Source organism: Lycorma delicatula, chromosome 7 (genome assembly GCF_047948215.1).
Source record: "Lycorma delicatula isolate Av1 chromosome 7, ASM4794821v1, whole genome shotgun sequence".
In the NCBI taxonomy this organism is placed as follows: Eukaryota; Metazoa; Arthropoda; class Insecta; order Hemiptera; family Fulgoridae; genus Lycorma; species Lycorma delicatula.
In genome coordinates this window covers 27,968,187-27,984,856 of record NC_134461.1, presented here as the reverse complement: position 1 = coordinate 27,984,856, position 16,670 = coordinate 27,968,187, and the positions used below count along the sequence as shown (strand labels likewise).

Genomic DNA, 16,670 nt, shown 5'->3' with positions numbered 1-16,670 from the left:
CTTCTAAATCCTTTTTATTCTCGGCTAGAATTACTATATCATCAGCAAATCGTAGCATCTTTATCTTTTCACCTTGTACTGTTACTCCGAATATAAATTGTTCTTTAACATCATTAACTGCTAGTTCCATGTAAAGATTAAAAAGTAACGGAGATAGAGAACATCCTTGTCGGACTCCCTTTCTTATTATGGCTTCTTTCTTATGTTCTTCAATTGCTACTGTTGCTGTTTGGTTCCTGTACATGTTAGCAATTGTTCTTCTATCTCTGTATTTGAACCCTAATTTTTTTAAAATGCTGAACATTTTATTCCAGTCTACGTTATCGAATGCCTTTTCTAGGTCTATAAACGCCAAGTATGTTGGTTTGTTTTTCTTTAATCTTCCTTCTACTATTAATCTGAGGCCTAAAATTGCTTCCCTTGTCCCTATACTTTTCCTGAAACCAAATTGGTCTTCTCCTAACACTTCCTCCACTCTCCTCTCAATTCTTCTGTATAGAATTCTAGTTAAGATTTTTGATGCATGACTAGTTAAACTAATTGTTCTGTATTCTTCACATTTATCTGCCCCTGATTTCTTTGGTATCATTACTATAACACTTTTTTTGAAGTCTGACGGAAATTCCCCTTTTTCATAAATATTACACACCAGTTTGTATAATCTATCAATCGCCTCCTCCCCTGCACTGCGCAGTAATTCTACAGGTATTCCGTCTATTCCAGGAGCCTTTCTGCCATTTAAATCTTTTAATGCTCTCTTAAATTCAGATCTCAGTATTGTTTCTCCCATTTCATCCTCCTCAACTTCCTCTTCTTCCTCTATAAAACCATTTTCTAATTCATTTCCTCCGTATAACTCTTCAATATATTCCACCCATCTATCGACTTTACCTTTCGTATTATATATAGGTGTACCATCTTTGTTTAACACATTATTAGATTTTAATTTATGTACCCCAAAATTTTCCTTAACTTTCCTGTATGCTCCGTCTATTTTACCAATGTTCATTTCTCTTTCCACTTCTGAACACTTTTCTTTAATCCACTCTTCTTTCGCCAGTTTGCACTTCCTGTTTATAGCATTTCTTAATTGCCGATAGTTCCTTTTACTTTCTTCATCACTAGCATTCTTATATTTTCTACGTTCATCCATCAGCTGCAATATATCGTCTGAAACCCAAGGTTTTCTACCAGTTCTCTTTATTCCGCCTAAGTTCGCTTCTGCTGATTTAAGAATTTCCTTTTTAACATTCTCCCATTCTTCTTCTACATTTTCTATCTTATCTTTTTTACTCAGACCTCTAGCGATGTCCTCCTCAAAAATCTTCTTTACCTCCTCTTCCTCAAGCTTCTCTAAATTCCACCGATTCATCTGACACCTTTTCTTCAGGTTTTTAAACCCCAATCTACATTTCATTATCACCAAATTATGGTCGCTATCAATGTCTGCTCCAGGGTAAGTTTTGCAGTCCACGAGTTGATTTCTAAATCTTTGCTTAACCATGATATAATCTATCTGATACCTTGCAGTATCGCCTGGCTTTTTCCAAGTGTATATTCTTCTATTATGATTTTTAAATTGGGTGTTGGCAATTACTAAATTATACTTCGTGCAAAACTCTATAAGTCGGTCCCCTCTTTCATTCCTTTTGCCCAGCCCGTATTCACCCACTATATTTCCTTCCTTGCCTTTTCCAATGCTTGCATTCCAATCTCCAACTATTATTAAATTTTCATCTCCTTTTACGTGTTTAATTGCTTCATCAATCTCTTCGTATACACATTCTACCTCATCATCATCATGGGCGCTTGTAGGCATATAGACGTTAACAATCGTTGTCGGTTTAGGTTTTGAATTTATCCTTATTACAATGACTCTATCGCTATGCGTCTTGAAATACTCCACTCTCCTCCCTATTTTCTTGTTCATCACGAAACCTACTCCTGCCTGCCCATTATTTGACGCTGAGTTAATTACTCTAAAGTCACCCGACCAAAAGTCGCCTTCCTCTTCCCACCGAACCTCACTAATTCCTACTATATCCACGTTTACCCTATCCATTTCCCTTTTTAAATTCTCTAGCCTACCAACCTTTTTTAAGCTTCTAACATTCCACGCTCCGACTCGTAGAATGTTATTTTTTACTTTTCTGGTGACCCCTTCCTTAGTAGTCCCCACCCGGAGATCCGAACGGGGGACTATTTTACCTCCGGAATATTTTACCAAGGAAGGTGCCTCCATTATTGTTATGTGAAAATGCAGAGAGCCACATTTTCTTGGAAAAAAAAGCAGCTGTAGTTTTCCATTGCTTTCAGCTGCGCAGTACTCAGAGGACTGAGTGATGTTGATACGGCCGTTTAAGTCGTCCTGACTCACGCCCCTAACAACTACTGAAAGAGCTGCTGCCCTCTTTCAGGAATCATTCCTTAGTCTGGCTCTCAACAGATACCTCTCCGATATGGTTGCACCTTCGGTCCAGCTACTCTGTATCCCTGAGCACTCAAGCCCCCTCACCAACGGCAAGGTCTCATGATTCATAGAGGAGGATTTATTTGAGAAGGAATAAATACTAAAAAAGAAAAAGCAATGACTAAATTCAGGTGAAATATAAATGCAATTTTATAAATAACAGTAAACAGATTAATTAAACGGTGAGTTTTGGTTCTATGAAAATTTTCTTATGTTTAAAAGCTAGTTTATGTTCAAGTGATTTCTGAGTACTTTTTCAGATTAAAAATAATTCTAACTGAAAAATAAAAAGTAGCAGATTCTAGAGAAATTTGTAACAGCTAAAAATAGTTCTGATCATATATTAATCAGATCTGTTTAACTTGTTTCATTCATTCTACATAAATGCCCATAAAAAAGGAATCATCTTTTTCTAACTGTTTCTGGATTTTTTACTGTTTTTATATACATCATTACTTTCCAGCCTTCATTGGTTTTTAGTGGATCCAATATTTTCGAATAATTCTTCTAACAATTCTAATTTTTAATTAATTGATAGACATTTTTAAGCATATCAACATTCTGTTTTAATTATAATGTTGTGTTATTTTTTAATTTTTTGATAAGCAATTTTTGTTATAGTTATTCTAAATCAGACCATACACTCTTTGCATTCTATAAATCTTATCATCTATGATAGGATTAATCGATTTGCTTGGATTGTCTCTCCTAGCTAAATTTTATCCTTTCTATGTGATCGATATTTGTTAATAAAAATTTTGGTACATTGTTAATGTTGGGGATGAATTTAGTTTTTTCTACAGTAATTCTTAAACCTGTGCTGCCATGTTTGTTATATTTAGGAAAGTATGGCAAAACTGTCTACAAATGATAGGCAGTTTACTTCATTGGATTTATTCTTCCTCCCCAATTTTGTTGCTAATTATTGATTTTAAGAGAAAATTTGTTCTTAGTAGGATCTGGCCTTTCTAATTTTTATTTTTATGAATTTATATAATTGAAAATGTTTTTGATATTTTTATGTATATCAATGTTTCTCATATGAAACAAGTTTCTATACTGTCAATTAGTTTTTTTTTTTAAATATATAGTTATTAAAATTAAAACATTATTAATTAAATTTTTTATAGTCAATTTTTTTTCTGTGTATGTAAATATATTTATATACAATATAATATTCTTTCAGCCTCCACAAAGCACAGACTAGGCTTACCATATTTTTTTGGGTCCAACCAAAGACATATTTTTGAAATTACTTAGGTCTTAACAGTTTATTCAGTTTTATTTTCCACTAGACATGACTTTCTTTCAGAAATGGTTTATTTTAATTAAATAATACAATTCGCAACAAGAAAATTCTGAATTAATTTAAATATTTAGCGGATGTTTAACATTAGATACTGAAACATTAGATACCCCTTTATGCAGACCAAATGTTTCCCGCAATTGAAAAACTCTCTTAACAGGAGCAGGTATCCCAGGCAAAGACATCACAAACTCAACCATTATATAAACATTGCAACATGAAATATCAGTCTTTTGAAACACTTTAAAAATTGCTCTCCACTTCTCTCCAGTAGTATCTGGTACTTTTTCAGAACTTGACCCATAACCTACCCATTGTTTTACCACAATGTACGTTATGTGGTTCAACTCTCTACACTTGAGAACATAATTATTTTCTTTTAGAGCGCATAGAAATGCTATGCCAGAAGATGGTATAAATTTGTGGCTTTTCTTACCTGAATTTGACAAATTAATTCAGAATATGTCTGAAATGCTTCTGTTGCTCTGATAGAATATAAAAATTTTAACATATAAATGTTAAAATAATTTTGAGCATTTGTCACAAAATAAGTAAGGAACTTTTATGTTGTTAAGAAATAATACTTATTTTAAATCTATTTCCACAAATTGTCCAGAGGTGTAGAATCACATGCTGTTTGTGCTGAATTGTGTACAATGTAGGCTGAACAACCAGTTCCTAAAACAGATCTATTTAAATCACTTTGAACACTAACAGTAATTTTGGTGTTGTGAAGAGAAATTCAGTGTTATCAGCAGTATAACAAACAAACTTTTCTTCAAGTTTGTATTTTTTCACACACTGCAAAATGTGAATTTTCACCTGATGCGAATTCTCTCCTCCAGACTGAAATATCTTACAACAATCGGAACAAGTTTAACCACTTCTGTTTGAGCTATTCATCATTACTGTTAATTAATGTTTCAAAAGAATGCAACACATTATAAAATATAAATGGCGAAATAATGTTAAAAAATTGCCTCAATTTTGGTTCTAGCAGATGAAAATTTTGAGTCATATAACTTTTTAACTAGTTTGGATGAGCAGTCTGATGTTTTGAAACTGAGTTTGTGTCCAGTAGTGTGCAATAGAGATAAAATAGTAAAAAGTTGTGGCGAGACCGGTAGCCATGCATCCATCAAAATCGACGTCAGGCGCTTGCTCAAAGGTCGGCTGAGAGATAAACGGCCGTAAGAGAATGTTTAAACATGCGACACGCGATGTCGAAAGTATAGGTCTAAAATTAAAAAAATCTCCAATCATAAAATTCTCTAACCCCGGACATAAATTTCTCTAACCCCACGATAAATTTCATTTCATTCGTGGGGTTAAAATTTTTGACAGAAATAGGTTCACACGGAATTAGCTCGTAAGACCTGATTTTTTAAAAAATTTTAAGTGAATTTAAAAAAATGTTTTAATCATTTAACAGTTTAATACGTGCGTAAGTGAATTTATCTGTTATCTATAATCTCATATAATATTCAAGAATATAAAGACTGACAATAACTTGTCAAAAGTTAAATTAACTTAAATTTAACTTCAAAAATTTAAATAATGACAATTTAAAAATTATTAATTTTTTCAGTCTGTTTTATTTGTTATGATTTAGTAGGGAATAAGATTTTTTTATATGAAATTTGATAATTATATAAATAATGAATCGAAGATGTAAGTGAATAATTTAGAATTATTATAAAAATAAATAATAAATAGTATTAGGAATAAACAAATGAAAATATTAAAAAACCTAGAGTTGATTGTAAAGATTAAAGAAATTTACAGAGATCTGCCCGAATAAAAAAACAACAAAGAAAGTAATGGAAGTTTAAATTGAATGGTTTGACCTAGAAACAGATGAAGAAATCAGTGTTAAGGATTCACTGATATAGTGTTAAGGTATTCAGCAGATTTCAAAATTAGAAGACATTAAGATTAAATGGTCTGACAAAGTAAAAAATAAGCAAATAATGAGAAGAGTTAAATAATAATATAGCTATAATTAAATAATAAATTCAATAATAATATTGAAATAATTAAACATTGGTAGAACGATTAATAGAAGAAATTACAATATAGGGTATGGGAATCTAAATGGTTTACCTTGGAATAGTAATAGAGAAGGAATGGAGATGAACATGGTTCAAGGGATATGCCTCATATAACCATATGATGATTGATGTCAGATCTCGTCTTTAGAGAAATTTTATATTATTAGATTTTAGGTCAAATTCATAATCTGTCAGGAGAAAGCGCTGTCAGGAGAAAAATAAATAATTTTTTATTTGTGTTTAGTCTGGACATCGAGGTTTTATTTGTGTTTAGTTCAGTATAATAAATAAATCATGAATACGCATAAACATGGCTACAACATTCAGTAATAATTTACTGAATATATGTATTAAATACATTTTTTTTTGTAAACTGTGCCAGCTTAAAAAATTAAATAAATTTATGGTTAGTGTTGGTAATCAATGGATGTCATTAATTTAACTATAAGTTGAGAACATTTGTGATATGAGATGCAGATACCTTTCTTTCTTTTCCCTGTTTAGCCTCTGGTAACTACCGTTTAGATAATTCTTCAGAGGATGAATGAGGATGATATGTATGAGTGTAAATGAAGTGTAGTCTTGTACATTCTCAGTTCGACCATTCCTGAAATGTGTGGTTAATTGAAACCCAACCACCAAAGAACACCTGTATCCACGATCTAGTATTGAAATCCGTGTAAAAATACCTGGCTTTACTAGGACTTGAACGCTGGAACTCTCGACTTCCAAATCAGCTGATTTGGGAAGACACGTTCACCACTAGACCAACCCGGTGGGTTGATGCAGATACCTTATACTCTATAAACCTTACCTACCATAATGCAGCCTTTCTTTTTCTTCATTTACATTTGTTTCTTTTGAGCAGTAGCTACATTATTAATTAATAAATAAAACAACAGTACCTTTTCAGTTTTTCAGAATACAAATGAAGATACAGTATTTGAGTACTTCTAAATAGTTCCAAGGTTTGACATTTTTCAGACGTTACTAAAATTGGTGGTGTAATAAACATTTTTTTTTTATTGCTTCTTACTTTTTGATTAATAATGTATTACTTGCACAACTGAGCGATTTTACAAATAATTTTACTAATTAATAATGACTTGCATAACTGAGGGATTTTACTATCTCCTTTTGTTAGTACAGCCTGTCAGTATAATTTTTTTATTTCTAATACATGAAAATACATAACAAGAGTACCATGTCATGAGGCATACTTTTAGTTTAACAAACATATAATTAAATAATAATAAAGAATATAATAAATTACTTGGAAGGTTATAAGTAATATAAGGAATTATACAATCAAAATTATTTTATATAAACTGTACAATTAAAATTTGTTATGACTCATCTATTTTTGAGTACATCTTTCTGCTTTTCCTCAAACTAAAATGTTAAAAGTAAAATAAATATTATATTACTTTAAGTGCTTACCTTCTTTCTTCAGATAAGAACACAATAGTGTTGAAGAATTTTGCTATACAAAACTAGCTTGGTTTATCTATGTATTGAAAAAAAGGTAATAAAATTATAAATTATAAAAAAATAACTTAATGATTATGTATTAATGCATATTTATTAAAAAAAAATTAATAAACACTTATTAGGTACAGAAAAAAATTAATACAGATAGAGGAGTATTATGTCTTCTTCACATTTATCACTAGATATTTCTCAGCGTCATTTAATATAATTATTCCTGCTAGTACATCTGTAATGCAGCCTTCTAATACACAATATATTCATTCATATTCATTTTTTATAAACAGTTCTTGAGAATATTTCTTTGATTATTTTATAAGATAATATTTGTACAGAAATTAAACAAATGTTAGTACAAATTTTTATTAATGCAAGCGTATTAAAATATTTTTACAAAATATACATTTTTTTAAAAATTATAATGAATATACATATATTATTAAAGATTTTTATCATAAAAATTGACATTAATAACATTAATCCATATAAAGGAATGTGTGGAGAACCTATAATAAATTTTCATTTTCTGGGTGTGTTTTTTATATTTGTATATGAATTACAAAAAAGTAGTATCTACAATTTATAAAATTATGAATGGTAAAAGGAAAATCTAAGCGATATGATATAATGAAAAAAATGAGGTATTCATCTGTTATTATTTTATATAAATAATAAAAATTTACAACCAATGAAAAATAGAATTTAAAAAATAAACAGCCTATAATTTATACATTAAATATTAACAGGTAAATTAAACATTAACAGGTAACATTAAATACTAACAACAATAAATATAATATCAAACAAAAAAGAGAAAACTTAAATATATTGATTCTACCTACATTTCATTTAAATTTCCCTGTACAAAAGTCTATTCCTTCTTAACGAACGACATGGTAATCTTTTATTGCAACGATATTGCTTATTTTTCTCTCTCGAAGCAAAAAATATTAACGACTGAAATGAACCCGACAAAAGTGTTACCCATCCTAATAACATATAACCTGTGAAAGAATTCTATCAGTATATTTTATGAATTTGATTAATTCCATTTGTCGTTAATTTTGTTAATTTAGTTTTTTACTCTCATCAGAAAATGATAAAGCTTCTTGTTTAGATTTTTCATATTGTTCCACCATACTATTTCTTACTTTTTCCATTAAACTATCGATATCATTTTCTGTTAAACCTTCTGTTGAAACTGCTTCTAGACATGTCATGATGATTTTTCCTGAAAAAATACATTTTAATAAACATTTTAAAAGGGTTAAAAAAGATTAAACATATCAAAATGAACATATTATTAAATGAAACAAAGAGAAACAGGTGATAAAGTGATCTCTTTTTATGGGGAAGGGGGAACTGTACAGAAGAATTGTATCTCCAGAGTTCATTAGTGCCCATTAAAGAAACTATTAGAAATTAGAAAAAAAAATTGTAGAAGAACCAGAAATCCCAAGATAAAATAAGGATGTTTAAAAATATACATTTGCTTGGGATGTTGTTTTGACTTGTAAAAATTAATTAGAAAACTGTGTTGAATTAATATAAGAATTCAGTCTGGAAAAAAAAAATGGTAAAAAAATGGTTTAATTGTAACAGACGAAAAATAATGATGACACGTATTGATTTAGGCAGCAAGCACTGCGCGTACTAATGGTTGAATAATTCTATTATAAAAATCATAAATTTAAAAAGACAACCTAAGCAAAAAATAACCTAAACAACTCCTAACTTCCTTAGTAATCACTTTTCTTTATATTCCCTGCCATGAGATGCCTATTATTGAAACTAATGGCTATAATTGTTGTAACTTGTGACTTCTGACACAAGTCATATGTGTTTAAGGTACTTACTTAAACACATATATCTTCAGTTATCTGCTTTATGTATTCTTCTTTCTTAAACTTTTTATTTCACTTAAATTTTTTTTTAACACAGACTTCTCAGATTTTCTTTATCACCAAAATTACTTATTCTTGATTAATTAATGCATGATATTTTTATCTAATTTTTTTTCCTGTTTTCTCCTTTATTATTTCTAGTTCTTTTTTATCTGCACTTCTTTTTACAAAAACTTTATTTCAAATTTTAACAACACATCTAATTATTATGTTTAATATTATCATTTAGGTTTTTGTATCTTTTTTGGGTTTAATATTGTCAACATTTTTCTACACCAGTACCAGTAAAGCACCGTACTCCCAAAGAAATATTATAAAATTATTTCCAGTTCTTGAATGCATATTTGACTTGATTTTCTATTGGAAAGCTCTCCTTGCTTGTTTAATCAATTTTGGATATATTACTTTCTTATTGTTTTAATCCTTTACAATTATTTTATTTTAAAAACTCTCTGTAAAAATGAAGAAACAAATTTTTTTAATTCTTCATTAAATTTTAACTTTTTAAATTAAGGAAAAAATTAAAAATAACTATGAATTTGTTAACTCTTAATTCAGTTTTGACTTCAAAAAGTCAAAAAGTCTGGAATTTTAATCCATGTCAGGACTTGAATTTTTTCTCATAGTAAAAGATTAATTTTTTACATCATCACCATCAGTAACTAATTGGACGTGAAGTTTTCTTTAGTACATGTTTTCTTTAGTCGATTAGGTGATTAACTTAAACAGATTTAAAACATAAGAATAAAAATTACATCACACAATCTCATCTGTAAACCCTTCAGTATTTTCATCATTTTAAAGTATCCAGTATAACTTTAAACATCTCTACCGTATGTAGATTTCAATCCATATTAACTATCAATATAAATGTTTTTGCTTCCATTTTGTAACTCAGGCTATGAGTTAGTGAACTTCATTCATAAATTGTGAAATCATGTTTCATTTAAGGATCCTTGCTTATGAAAATATTTTAATTTTAAATAAACACATAATATTTTGACTTGTACTGTACACAAGATTGACAAATGATGAATGCATAGCGATTGAATAAACAAACATACACTATGATACATGTACAGTGTACTGTATAGTACTGATTCATACAGTAAAGCAATACCTTTCTTTTTATCTTCTAAAATAGACTGGACATTGCCTCTACATAAGAAAATGTGAGAAATACTAAGAAAATAAAATATAGACAAAAAAGATAATCAATTTCATTACAGAGTAGTTTATTTTTATAATGCATAGAAAAATTAAAAACCCAATGTTTTTATTTAATGTGTTTTTCCATCTTTTGTTCAATGTTCACTGTTTGAAGTGTTTTGTTATGAAACCATTCTTAAAGTGACTATAGAGTGTAAAATGATTCATAGTTGTAAATGTCATTTGTGAAGTGTGTTTATAGTGAAGAGATTTCGCTGTATAAAACTGAGAATAATGTTATACTTTTACACAAAATGGTATTGGTAAGGGTTTTTATTTGATTAAGCAAAAATGTCAAGAAATTAAACTTCTTAAATAATGAACAACTGAGAAATTATGCTAAAAAATTTACAAATTAATGTTGAAGATGCATCTACACGTATGATATTGCTTTAAATTTTGAAATGATTTTTAAAAAGCACATTCATCTCATAAAGTTACACATAGCCAAGTTAATGCAATTAAAAAATGCAGCATGATTGACACAGTTAAAAAAAAAATAGATAAAAATAAAGAAGAAAGGAAACTATTATATATTTCAGTTCAAATTAAACTATTTCCTAGCTATATAATAATAAAGATGTAAGGTATTACAGCATACCCATTTTAATTTTAATCACTGTCAATATCATGATCATGTTTTCCCTCCATCCATTTGTTATTTGTATCAAGATGCAGATCAAAACTTCCAATTAATTTTTATCTGTTTACTATTCTTCTTCAAAAACTTTCTTTGATTACAGATTTACCTTTATACAATATATGATTACCTTTTCTTAATTTTCTTCCTGTTATGTTTATTAAACATTTTGCTTGCTGCTTTTCCCTTTAGCGTACTTTCTGAATGCCATAACTACCTCAGTCAGCATTGTTCAATTCTCTCCTGTAATACTTCACACTAAGTCTTTTTATATAGCAACTTTTCTTACTCGATTTCTTGTTAGACTTTTAAAAAAAATTTGTCATCTGTATTTTACTATCTTCTCTTTGCTATCTTCTGCATGCTAGAACAGACATATAGTAAATCATGAATATTGTCTGTTTACATTTCCTTTCTACTTCCAGATTCTAAATCACACTTTGATAAAATCCTTCCATCTACTGCACTCTACTCAAGTTCTCCTGATTGATATTTATATATTCATTCACACTCTAAACACCTAAAACTCTTCACTATCTTTTACTTCTCATTGGATTTGCAGACTGCCTCTTCCATTTTGATCATTCTTCATCGCTACTGATGTTTTATAGTTCTTTTTTTGCTAATTTATATCCCCCCCCCCCACTTTTATATTAATTCTATGTAAGTGATAACATATTTATATTTATTTATATTTCTCTTCTATAATTTATTTATATTTATATTCTATCTATATTATCTTTTATTCCTAAAATAATTATGTTGTCTTTGAATAACAATGTTCTTGTTTCTTGAATTTTTCCCCATTCATTTTGTTATTGGATTTCATCCGTAACAATGATAAATAGTAACAAATGTGAGAGGTACATTACCTTTGATTTAGTTCATGTTTCACCACAAAACTTTCAGTTTCTTCCATGAGGTCCTTACTCTGCTTTCATAATTCTTATTTAACTTTTTTTCTTCTTAAATGAATTTAAAGGATTTATATTACAGGATACATTTGAATTTTAGTGACAATACATTAAAAAAAAACTATTCACTTTTTGATGTAGGCTTGCGTCTACAGTTTCTATATTTCTATGAGTTTTAAGGTAATAGTGTACTGGAAATAATCATTATTCAGTAATTAATCTATATAGAAATTAAAGAAGCTGCTATATGTACTCCATAAAACATTAATGTTACAGTTTTTAGTATAATAGGTTAAATATATTTGTATTAAAGCATCTAGAATTACATTATTTAATGGGCAGAAGGTAGAATAATAATAATAACGGAAAAGTAGAAAAATAAATAATCAAGAATACAATGATTAGAATATATGAACTACAGTTGTAGATGAGGTTAAAATATTAATGCAGAATAGAATAATACATGGCATGACAAATAAAAGAGCTCTCTTAATATCATTATTCCAGTATTAGAAAAATTATAATAAGTGAAAATTTTATAAAATAACTGAAAAAAAAAATTTTCATTACCTTGTCCAAAATATTTTGCTTCATCATTTATAAAATAATAAGGTGAAAACACTACTGGTATAATAGGTACTTTACACTGAATTGCAACTCTAAATGCACCTCTTTTAAATGGTAACAGTGTGTCTCTTTTCTTATTGCGTGTACCTTCTGGAAATATCCACATTTTAATCTGAAAAATATTAATAAAAAAAAATTATTATTTTTACAATAATTTAAACTGCATTCAGATTAAATGTGAATATCAATGAATGATATTTTATAATAACTACTCTCAACTTCTTAATATTGTGTGTTATATATTTTTAATCAAACAAGTTTGAAAACAAACCCTGCTTTCTTTGTGAAAAAAACAAAATTTATTATCCTTCAAACAATAAATAAAACCTTACAAAAATAAATAAATTATCAAATTTAACAAATTTCATATTACTTTCTATTTAAAATAAGGATCTGTAAATTTTTCTTTCTTCATTCTACTACTGAATAAACTCTCGTGTAGCAAAATTTTAAATAGATTTTTAATGTTCTGACAGTTGATAGATTTTATTCTTACTTTCACAACCAGTGCAATATTAAGTGTTTTTGGAACTAAATGAATGCTAAGAAACAGGAATGGTGTTAGAATACAATTACCAAAATAATTTTTTTTGTATCACTGCTCTAAATTTGTTACAAGAAATTCTGATTAATTAAACATTTTTTAATTTTATACTTTTACCTTCATAAAGTATTTTTTTTAAAAATGCACTTGCTGGTCACTGGTGTTGTTCCGAAAAAAACATATTTTTCTGAATCAAAAAAATTAAGTTTTTTTACAGCAAAACGTACTGACTGCTACTGTCTTTTTAATAATGTATGAAAAAAACATAAATAAATAAGTCTTTTATGCTGATTGGTACATAATAATAAGTTATAGATCATGTAAGGAATGGGTAGAAATGCCACCCATAGATGAAAAAAGGAACTGCCCCAACAGTTGTCTGATGGATCAAGGGAAACAGAGATAAGCCTTGATCAGAACAGTTTCACCAAATACCGAATTAATTATAAGATTAAAAACAGATGTGATTATATAATCAAATTTAAAAAAATATAAAACTTGATTTATATTATGGTAATTCATGAAGATAATAAATATTTAAAAAAAACTACAAAATAATTCATAATTAAGAAGGTATTGATGAAAATTTGCAGTATTACCTGTCTAATGGTTTCCAATAAGCCTAATGGCTAAAGCACCTGTTGGGTAAAACCAGACTTCCTAATAATCTAACAAAATAGACATTCAAAAAATAGTAGTAACCAAATACCTAGTGGTTACCAATATTTCAAACACCTAGTGGTTAGTGGCGTTCCTATCAATCAACAAATTTTTTGTTGACTAGATTGAAGGGTATTTTCATAACAGTTTAGCTACCGATAACAACACCTTGGCTGTACTCTTGAGGGTTTCCCAGTACAGCAACAATATAGTAAGTAGCTCAAACTTATTCTGAGAAGAATCATCAGATCACAAGATCCATTAAAATGTAATGAGTCCTGCTCCCTGACATTATCGTACCTGAACAATACAGTTCTGGGTGTCATCTTGTTTCATGACTTATCAAAATGAGATTTAAAGAAGAATAAAATACTGTTCACCTTTCAGAATACCAGCTATAAATCAAAGTACAACATGTACTCAACATATCAGCTTAGGAGTCAATCCTCCTGGTATACACAGTGGTACAACACAGAGCACGATTATTTTTTCTCAGGGTAGGCTTGGTCCTGGGTCGATCAGTGATATTTACTAATTTGTTGTATGAAGTGATTTGCTTTGATATGAATAACTATCAGCAGAAAATTTATTATTTGAAATGTTTATCATGCAGTAGTGGTAATGTATACCCTACTGCAAACTAGGCCTCTTCTAAATATCTCATCTTTAAATTTTTCAAGGGTTTTGAGTGTGTTCATGATTATATGTCATGGTATAAGTAAAATATAGTAAAAAAACCAACACCAGTGTTTTATTAAAAACATAATAAGACATAATTAGATCATTGGATATAAAAAATTATTATTTTTTATTAAGAAACTGCTAATTTTTCATACATCATCTATGTACAGGTGATGAATGACAAAGTTAAATCAAGAATAAGAAAAACAATTTTCTTTACTTCATAGAAAATTTCTGTTAATTTAAAGAAAAAGCTGCTGGGTTGAAATAAAATCAAAACTAAAAAAAGAAATGAAGTTAAATCATAGTAACTTCTATTATATTTACTTTAAAAAGAGAGTAAGTACACAGTGCTGATGATTTCAGGTTTTTATTTAATATGTAATTGATTGCTTCCTCATTAGCTAATAAAAAAATGCAAACATCAAACAGATAAAATCTTCAAACTTTAGATCTTTAAACTTCAAAAATCTATAATAGCTGGGAAATTGAACATAATATTGGCACTTCATTTTTACTTTTCAATCTTCAATCATCAGTAAACCAGACCCTGAAATATTTCAGGCATTTTATTAAACAAACAATCAAGTCGTAAAGGTTGTAAATTATAGTTTTAACCCGAGGGTGAACTAATTTATTAAGTTACCTTATTTATAGCTTAATAAATGGTTATTTCTATATTTATTAAAAATATTTCAAATATTTTTTTAGTGATGCAAATTGTGAACCTCAATAAATTAATTGAAAGATAAAAATCAATAATAAACTATAATTAAGATTAAAATCAAAATTAGAGTTAATTACTTAAAATTCACACAGAAAATAAATAGAATAAATACATAAATAGATAAAAAACATAAGGTGTTATGTCATAACAAAAGTCATAAAAATTTGTTTTACTTTATATTAAAAAGCAGTGCGTATAATTAATCCATTATATATTTACTTAAAAAAAATTTCATTTTAAATTCTAATAGTTACTGCGCATTTATTAAATTCAAAGCATGCATAACACACTTTATTAAAATTAAATGTTGACTTTAATGGATAAACCATGTAAATTTTTTTAATTAATTGTGCTACATCCGCATATTTTCTTTGAGGAAAATATTCATTGAAAAGTAGGATGTGCAGATTAACAGAGCAACTGGTATGGAATAATTATACATAAGATGATAATGTAATTCACAATGATTGATGATAATGTTATAAAACACTTACATCTCAGGTGGAAATCATTTCATAAACATAATCAGATGATAATAAAAAAAAACAAAGTTGCCACTGACTTGTTAAAGATTGGATGAACATCAGCTTAATGGAGGATTGGGCAACATGTGTGTGAGGCAGCAATGACCAAGTGTAATTTTGAAGAAAACTGTTTATTGACTTTAAACAGTTTCTGGGGTGTACAAGAGAAGAGTCAAATGTTGAAGAAAGTAAAAACCTGTCCTTGCAGTACACCAGGAGGAATGAAGTTGTGCTGAAACTGTAAATCGAACTTCATCTTTCATTTTACACACTTTGTATATTTGCCAGAAGGGTTGCTTCTGGTCATATCTTAGAAAAGTTATGCGACCTAAATTTGAATCGAGATCAAGACATAATTAAGTTTTATTAAAAATGGAATACGATTTTCAACGTAATATTGTAACTGCTGCAAATGGAATAAAAGTAATTATTATCACTGTCATCAGCCAAATCAAGAATTAACCTGTTGGATATCATTAACCTGTTACATATTATGTCAAGGAAAACTTTCAGTGGTAACTTCTGTTACTACATCCATTATTTCTGTATCTGCAGAGTAGTACTTCTATTCCTGATTCTATCTATATACTGCGTTAATATTACCGGTCAGAATAAAGTTTTTAATTGTAAAGAATGTATTATTTTTATTTATTACAACAACTTATAATTCATTTTATAGTAAAAAATATACTTTTAATACAAACCTTATTTTTAAATATATCATTTGATATACTGAACAGCTTTTCATTTGCTAATTTAGCATTCAGTCTATCAATAAAAACAACTCCACCTAGCCATGCCGATAAACCAAATGGCCAGACATAAAATATTTCCTTCCTGGCGATTGCAGCACACCTATCCATTACTTCCCAAAGATTAAACATTCCTTTAAAAAAAATGAAAACAATAATTATATTAAATAAGA

At 28.5% G+C, this 16,670-nt stretch overlaps 2 protein-coding genes across 7 annotated transcripts in view; one reads left to right on the top strand and one right to left on the bottom strand.

The window, feature by feature from the left end:
- Positions 1 to 16,670, top strand: part of LOC142327401 (1-acyl-sn-glycerol-3-phosphate acyltransferase beta-like) — a 273,953-nt gene that overhangs the window by 109,389 nt on the left and 147,894 nt on the right. The gene's annotated exons all lie outside the window — the stretch shown is intronic.
- The window catches only part of LOC142327545 (1-acyl-sn-glycerol-3-phosphate acyltransferase beta-like), a 121,818-nt gene continuing 112,538 nt past the window's right edge, over positions 7,391 to 16,670 (bottom strand). For all 6 annotated transcript variants that reach the window (XM_075370694.1, XM_075370695.1, XM_075370689.1 and 3 more), the window contains exons 4-6: positions 16,450 to 16,631; positions 12,553 to 12,721; positions 7,391 to 8,546 (exon numbers count right to left, since the gene is read on the bottom strand). In XM_075370694.1, coding sequence (XP_075226809.1) covers positions 8,383 to 8,546; positions 12,553 to 12,721; positions 16,450 to 16,631 — 515 coding nt within the window. In that variant the 3' untranslated portion in view covers positions 7,391 to 8,382. The remainder of the gene's footprint in view (positions 8,547 to 12,552; positions 12,722 to 16,449; positions 16,632 to 16,670) is intronic.